The sequence below is a fragment of the Enhydra lutris genome, unplaced genomic scaffold (assembly GCF_002288905.1).
Source record: "Enhydra lutris kenyoni isolate GAN:26980312 unplaced genomic scaffold, ASM228890v2 scaffoldscaffold20, whole genome shotgun sequence".
Taxonomy (NCBI): domain Eukaryota; kingdom Metazoa; phylum Chordata; class Mammalia; order Carnivora; family Mustelidae; genus Enhydra; species Enhydra lutris.
Window position 1 is genome coordinate 17376223 of NW_019154104.1, and position 20506 is coordinate 17396728.

Below are 20506 nucleotides of genomic sequence, written 5' to 3' on the forward strand. Positions count from 1 at the left end.
CCCAGCAGGGGGCTGTTAGCTCTCCCCTTACAGGTAGGGGGTGTCAGGTGTTTGGCCCAAGGCCCTGAGGCCAGTAAGTGGCAAAACTGAGATCTGAGTCCAGAACTCTCCTTGGCCCTGCCCAGGGAGGCCAAGAAGCAGGCAGCAGGAGCCTTGCTCTACACAGACACTAAGCTGTCGACCTCCCTCCGCATGTTGGGGGCTTCAACTTCCGTGTCTGCAAACACCTGGTCCCCAGGGAACCACAGTGCCAGCCTGAGCCCAGAGAAGGAAGGGGAAAGGAGGTGGAGACCTGCGTGTGGTTGTGAGCCTTGGGACCTGGGTCCACGGCAGGAAAGCCTGCCCGGGACACAGGTCTGAAATGGGAAAGTTCACCTCCCCTTCTGCCCATCCTTCCTCCCTTGCAAAAGCAAGTCTTCACTGCCAATGTCACTGAAGACCTCCCTGGTCCTTTTCTCGGGCTTTTACTTGAGGCTGGCCCAGCACAAGCTTCCCACAAGTGTGAAGGATGAAAGTCTGATGTGAGGCCCGCCCCTCTTTGGCCCTCTCCAGGCCTCCCAGGACAGTTTGCATTTTCATGGGAGGGGATTAGCAGCCTGCGATCTGGGGGCAATGCCAAGGAGGGAGTCTCCAGTGGCCCAGATCTCAGCCTCAGGGACAGAAGGTGGGGGTGTTGAGACAGGCGCTGCCCGGGCTCCTGGCTCCTGCCTAGCCTGGCCAGTGTGTGCCAGGGAGGGCGGACTTCCTTGGGCCTGGCTTCCGAGAGTCAGGCCAGCCTCCAGGCTGGGCTCCAGGCAGATCCCCGAATCTCCTTCATTCCCCCCACAATACACCCAGGGTTGGGCCCCCTCTCCACCCTCTTCTGGGGAGCCTGGATTCTCCCCAGCCCTGGCCCGGGACCCAGGGCCACTCCCCCTCCCGCCAGCTCTTTCCCGGCACCTGCTGACCCTGGACCAGCTGTAAGGGAGGTGGGGAGGCTGCTGGAGCCGCTAGCCAGCCTCTGGGAGGTGGAAACCAACAGTCTGCCTGGACCAAGCAGGCAGGGCTCAGGCTGGGGGCGGGGGCAGGGCAGGGCGAGCAGGTCCCCGGCAGCGTTCCGGAGGAATTTCTGAATTACTTACTGGCTGGAGACCAGAGGCTGGAGCAGGCCTGGGCTGGCCCTGCTGGCTGAAGACCTCGAGCAGCCTCTCTCCTGGCTCTCAGGCCTGACTGCCTCCCGCCTCCTCCCTCCACTCCCTTCTGCCTTCGCCTCCTGCAATGGCGTGTTCCAGCGGAGGGGTTCACCCAGGTGCCCCACGACCCCATTTCTGGAAGAGGCAGCCGGGGCTCAAGGAGGAGGAACTGGTCTTCCCCTGGCCCCTGCCCTTCTTTCTTCTTGGCCTTTTGGGCAACCTGTTGAAGTCAGGGCCGCTCTTGATCTCCCCGCTCTTCTGAAAACATACTCCATCTGTCCAGAGACGAGGCCGCTCCAGTTTCTGCGTCTTCATTGAGTTGTTGGGGAGTGGATGGTGGGCTGGCTGTCCCCACACCCTCCCGTTCGGTCTCCCAGACAGGGAGGCCCTTCGTGTGCAAATGTCTTCTCTCCCAGACAGGACTGGCCACGTAATTTGCAGGTCCCTTTGTCAAAAAAGTGAGCAAAGATTTTAAGACGGTGACAAGGACCATAAAACCAAGCCCCACGCCCTTCTGAGTACAGGGCCCCATGTGACCGCACACATTGTACCCATAAAACCAGCCCTGCTCCCAGAACACTCTTGGCCCTCCTTGGCTCCTCCCCAGCTCCCTCCGGGACCAGGGCCTGTCGGTGGCTGGAAAGCAGGTCCAAGCAGACATCCACCCACTCTGCCCCTTTATAGCTTACGCTGTCCTTAGTGGCGGTGTATGAGGTCCCACACTCACGTTTCTCCTGGGGAAACCGAGGCAGCCAGGAGACTGGGGCCTCATGAGCCCATGCAGTGCCGCCCATCTCAGACAGGAGGGGAGGGCTTGGCAGCGACGGCTGGGCCCAGGGGCTCCCCTTAGCTGCCCATATGGCATGCCAGCCCCAGAGCTGTGGGTGGGGGCGAGGTCAGGTGTCCCAGTGCCTGCCCTGGCCTTCTGTCCCCCATGAGTGACATCCCTCCTGAGCGGCAGGAGTTGGGGGAGAGGGTGCCGCTCTGGCAGCTCCAGACCAGGCCCCCGTGCAGCTCAGCTGGGTTGCTTTGTCCTTTGTCACCACTTCACAGAGGCTGACCAGCTGCCACCTGGCAGGGGCCTGGCCTTGGGGTCATGGAGTCCCCCAAGCCAGAGGAACGGTGGGCCTGGGGTCCAGGAGTGTACTGACTCAGGAGTTTTGTTTCGACTCCAGTAGCCGAAGCTCAGCTGAGGTCAGGAAGAGCAGGCGGGTCCTGCCTAGGGACAGCTGTCCCCGTCCAGCTGCACGGAAACTCCAGGCCGGAGGGGAGGAGGGCCTGAAAGGAACAGAAACAGGCGCTGCTCTGCCCTGGCAGGCCCCTAGGGCACAAGCCCGTGCAAGACCCTTCTTTCTCTGTAGCTTCATCCCCAGGCTTCCAGGCCGGCCGTGAGCCTCCTGATGGGGACAGCTGCCAACCCCCTGTGAGGAAGCACTTGGTCAGGGCCTGGCCAGGACATTCATGGCCTATGGGCCGTGTCCCATTTCTTCTCACAAAAGCCACAGAGGTGGGTCCTGTTGTTCCAATAACAAGAGTCTGATGAGCTGAGTGACTGGCTACTGTCCCCACAGCGGCCACCTCGTCCCTGGACACTCCTCCTTGGTGGCAGTCCTTACCGCAGCCTGGCTTGGGTGGCTCTCTGCTCCTGTGTGCCTCCCTGATTGGGGTTTAAGCTCCATGTCACTGAGCGGAGCTGCTGTTTGAATTCACATCTGGTCGGTCGTCATGCTGGTGGTGCCACACACAGTGCCTGGCATACAGTGGGACCTTCACAGAGGATGAGGGGGCAGGAGGTGGCAGGGCAAGCATTCCAGCACAGGCCAGCCTGACACGAAGCCTCTGCCCCCACCGCTGGACTACACCAGCTCCTCACCCGAGGCCCCCTGATATATTCCTGCCAGGCTAATGTGGGTCCCTGCAGCACACCTGAAGGGGGCAGGGCTGAGCTTGGCATCATGGAAGGAGCTTGGGACAAGGAGGAAAAGGCCTTGTCACCCTCTCAGTTCCCAGTCTGGGGTCCTTAGCACTGAGGTTTCAGGGGACAGCCCACTGGGCCAGTTGGCTCCTGGCTGACTTCTTACCCATCCCCCCCACGCCCAGCCCTGTGAGGCTGGGGTCTTGGCAGCTGAAAGAGTCTAACTCTGTAGGGGTTGGGTAGCAGGGTGGGTGTCCGCAGGGAGGCCTTTTCTAGAAGAAACACGTGCATTTATCGCCCGCTTCCAGTCTGGCCCCATGGAGCCTTTCAGTCCTCTGTTCCCCCTTGGAATATCTGCTTTTTTTTGGAGCTGGACCCGCGGCCTCTGGGCCGATACTCCTGTCATCTGCGGCATCTGTGGGCGTGTTTACACACGGACACTGCCGGGCTGCTGGAGGGCAGTGTGTCTGCTGAGGCAGCTCTCAGGAAACCCAGCAGTCGGGGTGCTGAGAGCCGGGATCCCCTCACTCTGTCTTCCATTCTTTCAACGTATCCATCAGATATCTCTGAGTCCAGATATACTCTGTCCCAGGCATGTTGCTAAGCCTGGAGATCACAGATGGGCGCACAGTCCCAGATTCAAGGGGCTCCTAGTCCTGTAGGGGAGGGACACCAGTGATAGTGGGGACAGGAAGCACGGGAAGGGTGGCCTGAGACTCCTGGGATGTCTTGGTTCAAGTAACAAAATTCAACTCAAAGAAGCCTGGGCAGAAAGACGTTTACTGGTTCACTTACCAGGGCGGGTGTGCGGCAGGGTTGCCTAGCAACTTAAAGATGTCATTGAAGTCAGGCTCATCCCTGTCTTTCCGCCCTGCTATCCTCAGCATTTTTGGTGACGCCACCTCCTGCCCACGTGACAGACACTGCAACCTCGTACAGTCATGCCCAGAAGCAGAGTGGGGCGGGGTGAGGGGCAGAGTCTCCCTGTGCCTGTTTCCTTTTACCCAGGAGGAAGGATTTTCCCACAACCCCGTAGCGGCCTGCCCTTCGCATCTCGCAGCCCAGCTGGGTCACGGGGGCATGGCTAGCTGCAAGGAGGCCGGGAGAGCGCGGGGCCAGAAAGCTAAGCTGGCAGTAGGTCTGTGGTTGTGAGGACCCGCTTCCTGGTGTGCAGGTGGCCGTCTTCTCTGTCCTCCCATGGGGGAGGGGCAAGGGAGCCTGCTCTCTGGGGCTTCCTTTAGAAGGGCCTTATTCCCACGCATGAGGGCTCTACCTCATGACCTAGTCATTCCCAAAGGCCCTAAGGGTTTCACCTTGAGGGTTCAGATTGAAACGCACGGATTTGGGGGCGGGACACAAACATTCCCCCCACGGCAGGGCTCCTGTGTGCATCACATGTCTGGTAGCTCCTTGGTCTCTACCTGCTCGATGCACCCTTCCCCCGGCTGTGACAACCGAAAACCATCTCCAGACGTGGCCAAATGTCCTTTCGGGGATCTAGGATCACCCCCGTTGAGAACTACGGATCTAGTCTTCAAGCCACGCTGAGGAGACAGGGAAGGTTTGCCCTGACTGAGCCGTGGAGAAGGACGGCTTACCTGGCTGAGGAAGGTGAAGGGCCCCTCCCTCCTCCTCACACATGTCAGGCTTCCAGCAAACAGAGAGGGCTAATCCCTCACATTTGTGTACAGCTTTATAGTCCGAAACGCGCTCTTGTTGATTTAATCTTACTTATTCCTCATCGCAGTCCAGAGGAGTAAGCGCTTGCCCCTCACTTGCGGGTAAGGAAACTGAGGCTCAGAGAAGCTATGGATGGTGGCACAAAGGTCTGACCCCAGCGGTTCTCCCCACTGCTCTGTTTGCTTCTGAGATGGTACAGACAACGGCGTTGCTACGCGCCTGATGACGGTCGCTGTGGCGGGGGCCACTTTCCAGTGATGTGGGCACAGAGCTGGAGGGAGGGGTCCTGGGCAGCTGTGGCAGCCTTAGAGACCGTGAGGTTTACGACTTTTGCCACAGATCCCCTCCCAGCCTGACAGCCCACAGTCCCATTGGCTGCTGGTGTGACAGCACGGAGCTAAGACTCCTGAGGGGCCCTGGCAGATAAGCCATTGAGGACCCTCTCCTGTCCCTTTCTTCCCTGGTGGCTTTTGCCCTCGGCCTGCCTGAGCTCTCTTCGTCCTGCTCACCCACCCACACTGTTCTTGGGAGAGGCCTTGGGGTGAGTCTTTTGGGCTTGACCATTTTGCTCAAGCACCCTGTGGGTTCTGTACTCTAGGGACCTCCTTTCTCCTGGCTGGGGTAGCCTCCCACAGTGTCTCATGCCGGTTCTGCTCTCCCTCTCTTCTCTGTCCACGCTAAGACCCGCAGGGGCCTCCGCTGTTCTCCTGCCATTAAACGCCATCTCTCTGACACCCAGGCCTCCCAACACAGACCCTGCTCCTGATCCTTCCCACAGAACCCATTCTTGGATTCTGAAGGCCCGCTGACTCCCCCTACAACAGCTTATAAATACCCCTGAATAGGGGCGCCTGGGTGACTCAGTGAGTTAAGCTGCTGCCTTCGGCTCAGGTCATGATCTCAGGGTCCTGGGATTGAGTCCTGCATCAGGCTCTCTGCTCAGTGGGGAGCCTGCTTCCCTCTCTCTCTCTCTGCCTGCCTCTCTGCCTACTTGTGATTTCTCTCTGTCAAACAAATGAATAAAAAAAAAAATCTTTTAAAAAAAACCCAAAACACCCCTGAATAAATTCTGGATTTTCTCTCCATCCCCAACACCCAAATCTGCTCCATCAGAGGCTTTCCTGAGTCAGCGATGAAGACTTTATTCTTCCAGGTGTTTGGGCCCCAAACCTTGGGGCATCGATTTCTCGCACAGTCCATATCCTCTCCGTTGGGGAATCTTGTTGGCACCCCCTTTAAATACAACTGGGGTCTGGCACCCGATCACCCCCACAGCTTCCCCCTTCAGCTCTTGCCAGTATGATTTTAATGGCCTCCCTAGTGACTCTCCTGATTCTACTTTTGAGTCCCTAAAGTCAAGCTTCACCCATCGAGGCCCAAACATCCCTTCAAATGATGTCCGAGTGTGCCCTCTGCTGCCCCAAACTCTGCAAGGGTCCCTGTCACCCAGACCCTGTGTTCTACATAGTGGCCCTCAGAGCCCCACCTGGGCTGACCCTTCCCTCTGGCCTCCTCCCATCCTCCCCACCCCCCACACCTGAGCAGTCTTCTCCCCTCTCTCTGCTCCACAGGCCTGCACAGGCCAGCTTACAGGTCCTGCCCAGGCATGCTCCTGTCTTGGGGTCCTTCCTCAGCCGAGAAACCTCTTCCCCCAGATGTTCTTCAAGTCATTGCTCAAATACCACTTCTTACCAGCCTGAAATTGTAACCTCTCCCAGTCCACTCCCCACGCCCAGCAATGACTCTCCTGAACCCCTCCCCAGCTCATCTCCGACCCCCATAGCTCTTAACATCTTCTCACACTATTGTAGGACTCATTTACTGATGTATATATTGTTTGTGGCTGGTCCCTTCCTGCTGGAGTGTAAACTCCTTGTAAGAGATAGGTTTTGTTTTATTCACTGATGTATCCCAAGCATACCCACAATAGCACTGCACACAGGGGAGGCTCATAATGTTTATTGAATTTAATTGAAGTCACTTACACTTCAGTATAAACTGAAGTATATAATCCCTCTCCCTAGCCCCATTCCTCAAACTTGCATTCCCCACTAATTTTAAGAAAAGGTTATTTCTTGTAGCACAGTACCTTTAGGAAAGTCATTCTGGGGGCTGTGAGTTCTACAATCTTTAAAGAAAGGTAGGGGGATGGAAAACCCACTGGGAAGCCAGGACTCAAGGAGGGAGAAGCAGCGGCTGGTGCCTCAAAAGGCAGAAGGGATAGAGGTGGCAGCCTCCGGGGTGTGGCCGAAAGGGAAGGGACAGCGGCTGGCCAGGCACAAGGTCATGGCGTGGCGCTGAGACCTGGACAGGTGGCTGGCTGGAGCTGCGTCTTGTTTTCATGGCAGGATGGGCAGGAAGCTGGCCGGACTCCTCATTTGGAGGTGGCCAGTCGCTGCTGGAGGAGATGCAGGCAGAGGCAGAGTCCCCTGCACCCTTAAAGAAGCCGAAGGGGCTGGAGCTGCAGGGACCCTCCCTCAGTGAGACGCTCCACCAGGGCCCTGGATCCACCTGACATTCAGACCGCTAAGAGCTTTTAGAAAATGTGCCTGTCGTTGTGACTTTTCCCTCATTCTAAATAAACATCCACTTGCTGTACCTCATGTTGCATTTGTAAGTGTATGTTTTTATAAAGAGGTTCCCTCAGATGGTGTAGCTCAGCCCGCACAGAACCTGCCCCTGCCCCTGGGTGGAGAAGCTTGCTCTCCGGACAGGGTGAGAGTTCTGGCCCACGCTCCTCTGCTATGACCAGTGTCGCTGAAGCCAGCTGCACGACAGCCCTTTTTGGGGCATCTGAATTTGATTTCCTGGAGCCAGTCTGGGGTCCTGTTTTCTTTTTCTCTCCCCCAACCTCCGCATTAGAGAGCTGCAGCTTTCCCAAGAGGGAGAACTTGTGGGGTTGAAGCGCCCTCTTCTGGGAAATCAGAGGTACGGCCAGGAGCAGTACAAGCTGGGAGTGGCTGTGAGTTGAGTTTTAGTCATAAGGATGCTGGCAACAAAGCAAGTTGGTTAGTACACAACCTGGTCAGGACGGAGGTAAGCCCTCTTGTTGGGCACAGACACCCTCTTGTCGGTCATGCACATATTTGAGCACACACATTGTCTCTGTAATTCAGACACGATCATTCATTCATGTACACAGTTTCCATGTCCATCACACCTGGGGCTGGGGCAGCACCACCGGACTGAGCGTTGGACTCCACAGGCTTGGTCCCCCAGACTACTTCAGATGCCAGCTGCAAGGGGGCTTCCCAGGAGAGCTGCACTTCTGATCCGCCAGCTACAACGTGGGGGTGTCCCAGGACCCCCTCAGGTTGGATAATTCCCTGGAACAACTCACAGAACTCACTGAAAGCACTATAGTTCAGATTACAGTTTTATTATGAAAGCTGTGGCTCAGCGGCTGGCACATGAAGATGTGTCTAAGGCAAGATCTAAAAGGCAGGCAAAGCGTCCCTTCCCAGGAAGCTCCTCTGAGCCTCACTGTCCAGAGTTCTCACTGGAGTTTCATTAGGTAGGAATGATTGAACACTGCCCATGTCATTGAACTCAATCTCTAACCTCCTCTCCCATCTGCTGAAAGTCCCAACCTCTGTTCCCGGCTTGGTGGTTCAGGCTACCAGCCTCCCAAAGCTGTCTAGGGGGCCCACCCTGGGTTGCCTCATCGGCATAACAAAGACACTCCTGCCACTCAGGAAATTCCAAGAGGTGTTTGTCTATATATATATATATATATATATATATATATATATATATATATGTTTTAGAGAAAGAGAAAGGGGGACGGACAAAGGGAGAGAGTCTCAAGCAGATTTGGACACTTAACCCCCTGCGTCCCACAACTGCACTCCATGGGTTTTTAAAGTGGGTAGCAGGAACTGGGAGAAAGACCCCGTACGTTCTCGATGATACCACAACACATGTACACCCTCACAAGACTTCCGTCTTCTTCATCCTGGCCACCGCGGCACCCGCTCGTCAACCCCACTCTGGCTCCCCCAAGACTCCCTAAGGTGGGGGCCGAGCAGCCAAAGGAGCCTTCCAAGGGCCACGCCACCAACCTTCCTTAAGAGGCAAACCCCTGGGCCTCAAGGTGGGCCTCCTGGGCCCTGGCGTCCCTCCCCCTCCAGGACGGCTGCTTCCTGAAGGAGAAACGTTCCCTTCCTGTAGTTCAAGGCCACTGGTCTGCAGCCAGTGTTTAGGAAGCAGGCTGGCCTTGCCACTCATTGTTTGATTTTGTTGAACACAAAACCCATCAAAACAAAAACCAAACCCAAGCCCCCTCTTGGCAAGGCTGCCCGGTCCCCCGAGGACATGGCAGCTGTCGCCACAGCTGCACAGTGCACAGCCGGGGCTGCCGCTCGCACGGCTGACCTGCAGGCGGGCTCTGTGTCCTTGCCGACCCCAGCAACGTCACGCCTGCTCCCAGGGCTCATCCGGCTGCAGTGCTGTAGCTCTTCGAGAGAATTTATGATGGGCCTTGGTGCTCTGGGGTCCCGGCTCCTGAGTCCAGCTCAGAGAGTCACTGTCTGGCGTGGACACACTTCTGAGTCCCTGCTGGGAGTCCCAGCTGCCCCTCCCCCCAGGCGAGGCCTTCTCAGCCTAGGAAGAGGGGTTCAGACCTCAGCAGCTGAGAAAAATACTGGATGTCTACTGTGTCCCCTGCACCGTTCACACAGTGCTGCTGGTTCCTGGTCCTCCCCGCATCCCTCCAGTTAAGATTCCGGACAGGGGCTCCTGGGTGGCTCAGTGGGTTAAGTCTGACTTCAGCTCAGGTTACAATCTCAGGGTCCTGGGATGGAGCCTTGTGTCAGGCTCCCTGCTTAGCAGGGAGTCCGCTTCTCTCCCCCCCACCCCCCCGGCTTGTGCTCACTCTCTCTCTAATAAATAAATAAAGTCTTGAAAAAAAAGATTCTGAACAAATTCTTCCGATTTTTATGCAAGTCTTTAACCAAAGCCTGAGACTAGAATGCTTCCATGGTGCTTCAAAGACCCAGTACTTGGATAATTCAAAGACGGCTTCTTGGTTTGGTCATTACCGTGCCTGCTGGACCTAGGGCTCCTCTCATCCTCCTCTCTGAAAGGAACGCCCACCGTGATGAGGTCACCCTTATAAGAAGTCCTAACTGTGTGCTAGGCCTTGGGCTCGGTGTTTCACACACATGAGCTCATTCAATCTTCACAGCCATCCTGTGGGGCAGGATACCATTATTGTTTCTGTCCAAGATGAGGAAATTGAGATTCAGAGGGACTGAGGGACTTGCTCAAAGTCACGGAGCTGGCAGGCAGAATTCAAACCCAGATTTGCCACATATCGGAATCTGTGTGCTTAGCCACTTTATGATGCTGGCACACCAAACTTTACAGACACTTCCTTCTGTTCTCCCATCCTACGACCCCTGGTGCAATTCCTGAGCAATGCAGGGGACAGGGAGAGCCTATCAACCTGACCTTCGGAAATCCGCTGCAATACAGCATTACCATCTGCCTTTGCCTCCCTCCCATTGGCTAGTCTAGCCTGGTCAGGAGCTCATGCTTGCTTATGGGTTTGGTTATTCCTCACTTTGTTGCAGAAGGAGTATAAACAATGTAAGTGCGTTTCAACTTCCCTGTCTTGATCTGAAACTGCCGCTTGGAAGCCACAGAGGGGCAGGAAGCATAGTGGTTAAGACCCCAGGGAGCCACAGCAGTATCCTTAGGGTCTGATTCTCAGCCTTGAGTGAGATGCTTAACTTCTCCACGCCTCCATTTCCCCAACTGTAAAATGGGGATAAGAACAGATCTTCTATACAGGGTCTCTGGGAGGAGCAAAGAGCACACAAAGCTAATTGAGTTAGGGCAAGAAAGGAGGGTCACACCCAGGGTGCTGTTTCCCAGGGCTGCAGGACTGGGCCCGCTTCGGGGCCAGTCCCTCTGGGCCATTTCCATCTGCCAGCCTCTCCTACTTTTGCAAGTTTCCTCTACCTCCACCTTGGGCTCGCAGCTCCCGCCTGGGTCCTCCTGCCCACCAGCCTCCTGACTTGGCAAGCCAATTGTCAGAGGATGAGTTCCATGTGCAGTCTGCCCTCCGCAGTGAATCACTGTCTCCTCCTGGGTCTTGCCCAGCTCCAGGGTGGGTTGAATAAGGGAGGGGACTGAATGTTTATGGTTTTTACCAGCCCCTGATCTTCCTTACAGCAAGGGAGAAACTATAGGTGTTAGAAATCTCAATTCACAAGGACAACATTGAGCCTTGGAGAGGTTTGCCCAAGTGTCAGGCTGCTGGACCCTACGGGGCTCAGATTTCAGGTGCGGGTCTTATGGGGGAATTATAGAAAGTGGGTGGCAAAGCCCGCAGGACAGTCTGTAAGATCTGGAAAAGACGTGCTCACCAGGACTTCAGGAGCTGACCTGACACCTAGTGGCCACTCGTGGGAATTACTCCCACTTTGGGAAGGCTCCCTGGCGGTTACAAGGCAGGTTTTTTTGGCTTGGCAATCCTTCACCCACTTGGGGGTGGCAGTGTCAAGGGAAGGCCTGGAAGGTCGGGCGTGGTGGTAGGGGTGGGTTTTAGCTTCCCTATATCTCCATAATTCTCCCAAAGCTACCCAAACAAAAAATAACATTTGATCAGAGGATTGCTGCCTTTTCATTTTTATGCAAGAGGTGGATTAAAAGCATCTTGAGAAAACTTTGCTGTTTTACTGATCCGTGGCCCACAGCCCTCAAATTCTGATACTCTGTGGCTTCATAATCCTCAGGGTTCCACCAGACACCAGCAATTTTTGGATGCTCAGTATGGGCAGGAGACTTGATGGAGAAATTTATAGATTATAATAAACTTAAAAGACATAGCTTGACTTCAAAGGGATTCGATTTATTTGTGGAGTCAGAGCACAAGACATCGACATACCCTGAGGAGTATGGTAGATGTGAGCTTCAGCCCTCAAATCCCTTATTGCATTTATTTTCTTTCATTATCCTCATTTTGACTCTGAGCGCCCATGCCACCCAAGCAATGGAAATTCAACCGCAGGCTAACACGTCGATTAAGGAAGGGAAAGGGGAAAATGCACTGTGGGGAGGAGGCATAAATTATTTCGAATAACGATACTGCCCCATGGGCAGAGAGGCCTTGGCATCAGCTCGACCCCCGGTGACGCAAAGTGGAACCCAGGGTGGTAACTGGGTGCCTAGACTCCGGTCTGGCACTCCACTGGTGCTCAAAGCGTCGGTTCTTGGTTAACCCCCAATTTTCCCAGTTTCCCATCACCGGCCCAAAACAATCGCCACGTGAGTGCATTTGTTCGTTTCGTGGGTTTTGCTGAGCATCTACCAAGTGCCAGGCACTGTGTGGTGCTACAGAAATGCATGCTTTGGTCCCTGCCTTTGTTCATCCACTAAGATAACTGGCGAGGTTGATCAGAACCCTTTAAGGTACCCATCCCCCTACCTGTGTAGCTCAGGCTGGTCTTGACTATCCCTGCTTTTATGCTAAGCAGCTCTTTTCTCCCAAGCTTCCAAGGAATTTTAGAAAAGAAATGCAGAGTAATGGATTCCCCAGAACAGATTAGGAAGCCTTTAGTTCAGCTGTCCTACTTTTCAGATGGAAGCATAAGGCTCCAAGGTCAGGTGGCTAGGTAGCGCCAGGCCACGACCACATGCCAGGTCTCCGTCTCCCATCCTGGGCTCTCTCCACGTGGCCCCTCAGCATTTTGCTTCCAGAGGTCCCCGATCTTGTTTCATGAGTATCTGTTCCCTCAACCGCTGCCTCCAGCATCTCAGAAATCCCTCTCCTGGACATAGTTTACGTTTACTATGATGACCACTGTTTTGCACTGGTCTCCCCTGCTCCCACTCCCCGCTTTTCTCTCGCTGCCTAGCAACAACCCCATCGCATTCCCAATTTGTTTTCATAGGTCCCACCAAGGCTGCTGAGGATGCGCCCCCTGCTGGTCACTCAGACGAGGCGGTGCTGCCCCCCCCCGCCCCGCCCCCCCGGGGAAGGGCACCCCACCAGCAGCCCAACCCCACCAGCAGCCCAGAGACGTGGAGACCCAGGCAGACTTTATTGGCTCGCTCACAGCCTGGCCTTGATGTGTGTCTACGGGGATTTCAGACAGATCTCCGCCTCCTCCCTGCCACCGTCTGACTTGCCAGGACTTCTGGGTCGCCAGGACTTCTTTCCAGACCAGACTTGTTGCTATGGCTTCACTGTGTTCAGGAGACTGGTTTGAAAGGTGAGGGGATACACAGTGTCAGTGGAGGCTCATGGTAGGCTGGCGGGAATGTCTAGGCAGACTCCGATCCACGAGAGACCATTTGTCCGCCCACCCCTCCTGGTGGCAGAGGGTTGAACTCAGGTAAGTCTCCGTGCCGGCCCGGGGAGGGGGCAGTGAGCTGGTTCACGTTGTTGGCAGGGGTTTGGCAGTAGGTTGACATTCAGAACATGCACCCCCTTCGGCACAGGGATTGCGCGGGATCCGCTGCGCTGAGCCCTTGTGAGAGAGACTGGGGCAAACGCCAGAGACGAAAGGATGCTGGTTACAGTCTTATTTGTGGTGGCAAAACAATGGAAGTTCCTTAAAGGTCCATAAAATTGAGCTTCAAGGATGAGATGTCTGTGCTATGAACTAGCACATGGCATTTAAAAAGACGGAGAGGGGTCTAAATGTACAAACCTGGAAAGATTGCCAAGATAGACTGGGAGGCAAAGCAAGTTCAGAGGAACGTGATAACGTGGTTCTATTTACGAGAAATAATAAACAGTGTGTGTGTGAGGGTACAGTCTTATATAAGAAAACATATGTGTCCCCTGAGCCTGCCACATGCCAGGTAACGTTCTTAACGTTTTACAGGCGTTCATCCATTCACTCCTCAAAAACTCCGAAGCCGTGAGTACTGTCATGAGCTTCATAGTACAGATGGGGAAACTGAAGCCTGAGGAGACTGGGTTAACTTGCCCAGGAGTGGAGCTGGCCTGGGGACTCAGGTGGTCTGGCCCCGGAGCCCATTTTAAACCACTATATCACCCGCACACACGCTGATCGGGGCACAGGACGGAGGTACCCGGGGAGGGCTTATGGGGCAGGGCCAGAGGGGATCCCTTGGCTAGAGCTCCCGAAGGACACTGTAAGACATGCAGCTGTGGGGCCAGACGGGAGCCCAGTTGGCAGGCCTCAGCGAGGAGGTCCAGCACACAGGCCTGGCTTCAAAGGCCACAGCTGCCGCGTTCTGTGTGCGTACTGAGCTCCCGTGCTGCCCTTCTCCAAAGCTCAGTATCCGTCACCGCGTGCAGGCGACGACAGCCGCTGTTGGGCGCTGTGAGAGGTAGGACACCTGAGCAGGTCCGGTGGCCCGCAGAGTACAGGGCCCATGGAAAGGGCTCGTGGACAGTGTCATTATCCTTATGACTGTTATCCCAGCCCCTTCCTATTTCTTTAAGGGATGGAGACTATGTCACAAACCACTGAACCACAACAGTTCCTGCCGGAGTGATCCTCCTCTTTGGGCTCCCAGGGGACCTGCAGACCCCTCCCAACACACCGGGGTCTAGCCATGCACTCCGGTGTGTCACCTCACTGTGTCCCCAGAGTCTGGCCCTGCAGCCAGCAGTCCGTGGTTGAGGGGAAGCTGAGGCAGAGGGCAGACCGTGGGGCGGGCTTGGGAGCCCTGGAGAGCGTGGCCAGCTGCTTCCAGGGAGGTGAGGTCGCCTCATGGAGTGCAGGTTGCACCCCGCTCAGCCCGGGCGCCTGCGGGGGGTGGGGCAACAGGGCTTCCCGGGCAGAAGCGGGATCAGATGGCCCCCGGGCCCACACTGACCTGAAGTTCACCATGCCTGTCTTGTCGTCCAGCTTCTTTATCAGCTCCCTGACTTGGTGCAGGTTTACGGGGACCTTGTCCTGCTGAAGGGGTGGATGGACCATGCAAGGTCAACAGCCCCCGACACAGACAGAAAGATAGACATACACACAGACACACACACCCAGACAGACAGACATGCAGACACACAGACACATGGACAGACATAGAGATATGCACAGACACAGAATCACACACACACAGACACACACACAGACCCACACAGACGGATATTCACACATACAGATACACAGACATATAGACAGCACAGGCACACACAGACACACACAGAGACAGACACAGAGATACACAGACACACACATGCAGACACACAGATATACACAGACACACGCACAAATATACACAGACACAGATACACACAGACACATAAACACACAGACACACATGTAGACACAGACACACACAGACACACGGACGGACAGACACACAGACACCGCCCCCCACCGCCCCCCTGGGCTATAGCCATAGGGGTCAGCACACCTGTATCATGGCCTTCCGGAAGTCACCCACAGGCATCGTCATCATTCCTTTAGGGTTCAAGCTCTTGAAGAAGTCTAGGACTGTGATTTTGTGCTGGTCAGCGTAGCTCTGAGAGAAGCAGGAGACACCAGGAGCTCACAATTGATTTTAGAACACCTACTCACCACCCACTGCCCCACCCACCGCCCCCTGCCAAAGGGCAGCCTGGCAAGCGGAGGGGAGGTGTACAAAGGAGACGGGAGAGCCCAAGTCTCCTGTGTGTAGCGGTTGCCTAAGCCCAGGAGCCCCGCACAGGATGAGGCGTGGCGAGCTGCCCGCCATGACGGCTCTGGGGGTTTGCTCGCTTTCCAGGAGCCCCCACTCCACGGCGCAGGATCTCCAGACAACTCCAAGGAGGGAAGGATTAGAGTCTCTGCTGTTTGTTCTGTCTGTCTGTCTATCATTCATTTATCATCTCTTACCTGTCTCTCCATCCATCCAACATCTTCCTATCATCCATACTCTTTTACAGAACGCATTGTACTAATACACCGTGAACACCTCTTCTGTATCATTCAAACATTCTTTTGGGGGCCTTCTGAAGTTTACGTTTCTCTTCCCCTCCCACTCTCGATGGGCCTTTGAGGCCCAGCTGGACTGACAGACATTCCCGCAGATAGTGTGCTGGCTGGGGAACTCCTCAGGGACCAGTCCTCAGTCCCCTGCTTTTACCTCCCCACACTAACCCCTCTGGGGTGCACTGCCTTTCCCCCTGGAGGGACCCTACTTCTGCATCGGGAGCAGCTCAGCTGCTCACAAGTCCATGCTGACACCCACTGGCACCACAGGCCAACATGTCCCAGGTGACTCTCAGGCAGCTCGACCCTCCCAGTGGTTGCCAGCCCTGTGGGGGACCCCACAGGTGAGCCGCCATGAATCCCGTCCCCTCCACACACGCAGCTCCATGAGGCAGACACTGCAGAGCTAAACACGGACATTCCCTAACCTCCCTTTCACCTAGGCGACTGAATGGGATGCGTTTCACCAAGCAGCCAGGGGAGGCTTGTGTGAGAGGTCCGATTCGGAGGGAGCAGGCCGGAGGCAGCTGTGGGGCGGTCCTGATTCGGCAGCTGATCCCCCACTGGGCAGCCTCCCGTTCACAGCAGAAGCTGCCTCCACACTGGCAGCCCACGTGGGGGATTTGGGGAGCCATTTCTGGAACCTAAACTAGGAGTCTGTTTCTTCAGCCCCCCTCCACCTTTCTGGGGTCAGTCTCTGGTAATATATCCCTTTTTGCTTAACCCAGCTAGAGTGGATTGTGTGGTCAACAACAAGAACTTGGACCAGCTCAAGAAGGGCCCGTGGCTCTGGTAGGTGCTATGGATACAACCCATCATCGCTCCTGCCCTGGACGGGTTCAGAGAGGGGCTAGCACTCCTGATTAGGGAATCTGGAAGGGTCTCCCGAGGACATGAACTTGAGTAGAGACCTAGAGGAAGAGTAGGAACGAGTGAGACATAGAAGGCAGGAGGAAGGGTGTTCCAGGCGGAGGAACGTGCGTGTGCACCGGCCTGGGGTTGAGCGAGAACTGGTGTAGATAAACAGGGAGAAATCCCGTGGGGCTCAACTGTGCAGAGCCAGTGGGGAGGGGCAGGCAGAGAGGGTGCGGCCAGAGAAGACTTTGCTTCCCCTGCCAATTTTTGTAGTCACCTGGGTTAGAACTTTTGGGGTTATCTTTGGTCTCTCCTATCACGACAAGCCTTCCTTCTCCGAACACACACATACTCACACACACTCACACGTGTGCACCACGTACCCAAATATTCACCAAATCCTGGAGATGCCCCATAATGGTATCTGCCACATCAGTCCCTCCACTTCCACTGCCACTCTCAGGCAAGGCACCATTCTAGAAGCTGTTATCATACCTAGCATACGATCACAGTGTCCTGCTGGCATTCCCACTCTCATCTTTACCCTCTTCGGTTCATTTCCTCTCCATTGCCTGAAAACTTATCCCTGAGTCCTGCTGAATTCACATCGCCCACTACTCAGCAACTATCACTGGCTCCCTACGCCCTGTGGGATCAAACCCCAACACTGAGCCCCAGCCAGCCCCAGCCTCCCTGTGCAGCCTTGACTGCCAGGCTTTGCAGGAGCCTGGAACCACGAGGTTCTTCTGCTGGAGCCGCGTGGTCCTGCCCATCCCCCAAGCACATGGTGTGTACCACCCCCAGCTCCTTTGCTGGTGGGAATCCTATTCCCAGAACTTCCTCCCTGTCGCTGTCACTCACCTGAATCCTTTCTGCTCTTCAAGGCCCTTCCCTAAGACGTGTCCTTTTCTGTTTGCCTAACCCCACAGTGGCCTCTGCTCTGGACTTGAATGATATTTGCTGCCTTTGGCACTCATTTATTATTTATCATATATCTATGAAAAGTTACTGCATCTGTCCCATCCTCCCAACCAGACTGTTGCCCCCCCACCCCACCCCGAGGGGAAGGACTCTGTTTTCCATCGCACATCAGGTTTGGTCTCTAATCTGGAATTCTTATGAGATTCCTAAAGATTTCTATGCTGTTTTAAACACGGGGTGGGGCCCCCACTTTGCATCTCAGAACTCCGTTCCTGTGGTTTTTCCCTTGGTTCCATCTGATGTCATCTGACTCATGAAGATACTTGATACCCCCTTGCCTTCTAGAACTTTCCACACAACAATATTTTGCACACAGAGCTTTTCAATTTAGTCCTAGAGGCTAAGGCACAGAGCAGACCAACCAAGGAGCAGGAAGCTTCCCCAGCAGCACGCAGCCCACAGGACCCACATCGGCGGGGCATCACCCCAGATAGCAGCCAGTGTGCACCCAGCGGGGGCCTGTCCAGCGAGAGCCCGGAGTGGGAACACCAGCCTGCGCCAGATGCTCCTCTGTGAGGTGATCAGACCCGACGAGCGTCCTTGCAGCTCTAAAACTGATTTCTCATTTCCATGGGTTCCATCTGCCTCCTGTGATCTGAGACTTGAGCTAGGAGCAGGTGGCCACGAGATAGAAAGGATCTGAGAGTCTCTCCTTAGCCAGAGCCATCCAATAGCTGTCCTCACCACGGCGGGGGTGGGGGACCCGGGGAGCGTCTTGGCCATCCTCACCAGTCATTGGCAAGAGCTTGCTTTTGCTGGGTGCTTATTATTGGCCAGGCATGGCTCTAAGCCCTTCATGTGTGTTTAACAGAATTGGCTCTCCATAGCCCTCCTGGGGTGAGTTGTGTTGTTCTGCCCGTTTTCCACATGAAGACATTGGGGCTCAGAGAGCACAGTGACTTGCCTTGGTTGGAGGAGCCTGGCTGGTAGAAACCATCCTGTTCCAAGACCGGCCCTCCCCTGCCCCGCAGCCAGGTCCCAGATGGCCCCTTCCTCGGGGAGCCAGGAAGCACTGCTGGGGGAACCAACATCCACAAGGAACATTCCACGTCTGAGATTTTCCTTGTCAGAGAGGACTGTGCAGACGCTTTGGGGGAGGGGAGCCTCTGGGTCCTTGGAGTCTCGGGGAGGAAGGCAAGGGCTCACCTGGATCAGTTTCATGGGGTTCGTCCACTGGAGGAGCGCTTTCTTGGCAGAGAAGCCTTGCACGGACTTGTACATCACATCCAGCTGGGGGTGGATGGCACACACCCCGTCCAATATTTTTAGGAACTGCTCAGACACCAGCACGTTCTGAGGCGGGAAGAGAGGGGACCCAACATGAGGAAGCCATCCACTGTACCATCTCCACGCCCCGGGCCCCCCCGCCCCACCTCTCCACCCCCTCAGACCAGCAGGTGCATCCAAGCCAAAAGCGGAGGTTTTGGTTTGGGGATTTTTTTGGGGGGGGGGGTCTTTTCCAGCTTGTTCTGCAGTGCTGCTCCTAGCCTGGAGTCCTTCGTTGTTCTCAGAGCTTGCGATTTGACTTGTAAGGTTCGCATGTGATTTTGATCGGCTCTTCCGGCTGAGGGCTGGCAGCCTGCCCCACACTGTCTGCTCGGCTCTCGGAGGGCGAGCCTCAGTGTCTGCGTGTGGCAGATGACACCCAGCTATGGGGTAGGAGACAGCGCCCGAGACAAAAGCCCTGAAATGTCCGTTTCTACACCATATTGGACTTTGGAGCAGATGCCCCGGAAGAGGATTCCTCATCCCAACCACCCCGTCCTGGCTCAAAACCCACTGGGAACTCCCCTTTTGGAAGTGCCCTCAGAGCGGGGTGATAGGCCACGGGAGAAGACGTGTTCCGTGAAGCAGTGTTTGTCCCAGGCGAGCCTCCCCTGGTTGGGTGAGCCCGTCTCATTCCTCAGATGTGGTTCTGAGGAATTATTTGCCACTTCAGATAATTAAACCCATGCTTAAGGGCTGAAGGCTTACCTCATCCCAGTTTGTAGATATTCTAGAGAAAGTTCATCTACAATGAAGGGGTTCCAACACTGTTTAGAGTTACATCAGGAGAGATGATAAAAGGGAGGGAAAAGTCTAATTCAGACCTGTCAGTGCTGAAAGGCTTGTAAGGGGGCAGGGTGATCCCAGCTCATGGCGTCGTGTGCCGTCTGGGGTTAGCCAAATAGCACCGCTTCTAAACGTTCCCTCAGATGGCAAGACAGTGCCTGAGGGCATGCCTTCCAGCCTGCACTGGGGCAGGCTTGGGGGGAGAGCAAATGCCCCAGAGGCAGGGTGGAGTGGGGGCTAAGGCAGCATGGGCGGTGCAAGGCCAGAGCTGTTGGGTGACAGTGGGCAGAGGCTCCCAAGGAGACAGAGAGCAAAGGTGGACCCCAGGGCAGGGAGCATGGGGAAGAGAACAAAGGGAAAAGAAAAGCAGGGGTGTTTTTCCAGGGTTTTATAATCTGTGGTGAACCTAAGTCCAAATTTCACTTATTACTCAGTTCCAAGGAGGCTGGGCTTAAATACTCAAAATCTTGGCAAAACATCATATTTGTGTGACGTTAAAATAATGCAACACGACTTTAACATCATCTCTTGGTAGAACTCTAGAGTAAGAGGCAGAAACCCTGGGTTTACCCTTTGTTGGGTTTCTTGCTTGCCTACGTGGTCCTGGGCAAGTGACCTAACTTCTCTGTTTCACTTTCCTTATATATAAAAGGATGAGGAAAAGTTCTTGTTATGGGTTGAACTGTGTTCCCACCAACGAGATACTGAAGTCCTAATCCCCTATACCTGGGAAGGTGATCTTATTTGGAAATAGGGTCTTTAGAGGATGGAGTCAAGATGAGGTCATTGGAGTGGGCCCTAATCCACTGTGACTGGTGTCCTTCTAAAAAGGACATTTGGTTACAGAGACAGACATGCACACGGGGAGAGCGCCGTCTGAAGCTGAAGGCAGAGATCAGGGTGATGCTCTTACAAGCCAAGGAACATCCACGATTGCCAGCAAACGGCCAGAA

At 55.2% G+C, this 20506-nt stretch overlaps 1 protein-coding gene across 1 annotated transcript in view; it reads right to left on the reverse strand.

Moving 5' to 3' along the window:
- Nucleotides 1–12800: 12800 nt before the first annotated feature.
- Nucleotides 12801–20506, reverse strand: part of LOC111148784 (leucine rich repeat containing 74A) — a 44185-nt gene continuing 36479 nt past the window's right edge. The window contains 4 exon segments of the mRNA XM_022505595.1: nt 12801–12974; nt 14569–14651; nt 15109–15216; nt 18648–18794. Of these exon segments, the coding sequence (XP_022361303.1) occupies nt 12950–12974; nt 14569–14651; nt 15109–15216; nt 18648–18794 (363 nt within the window). The 3' untranslated portion in view covers nt 12801–12949.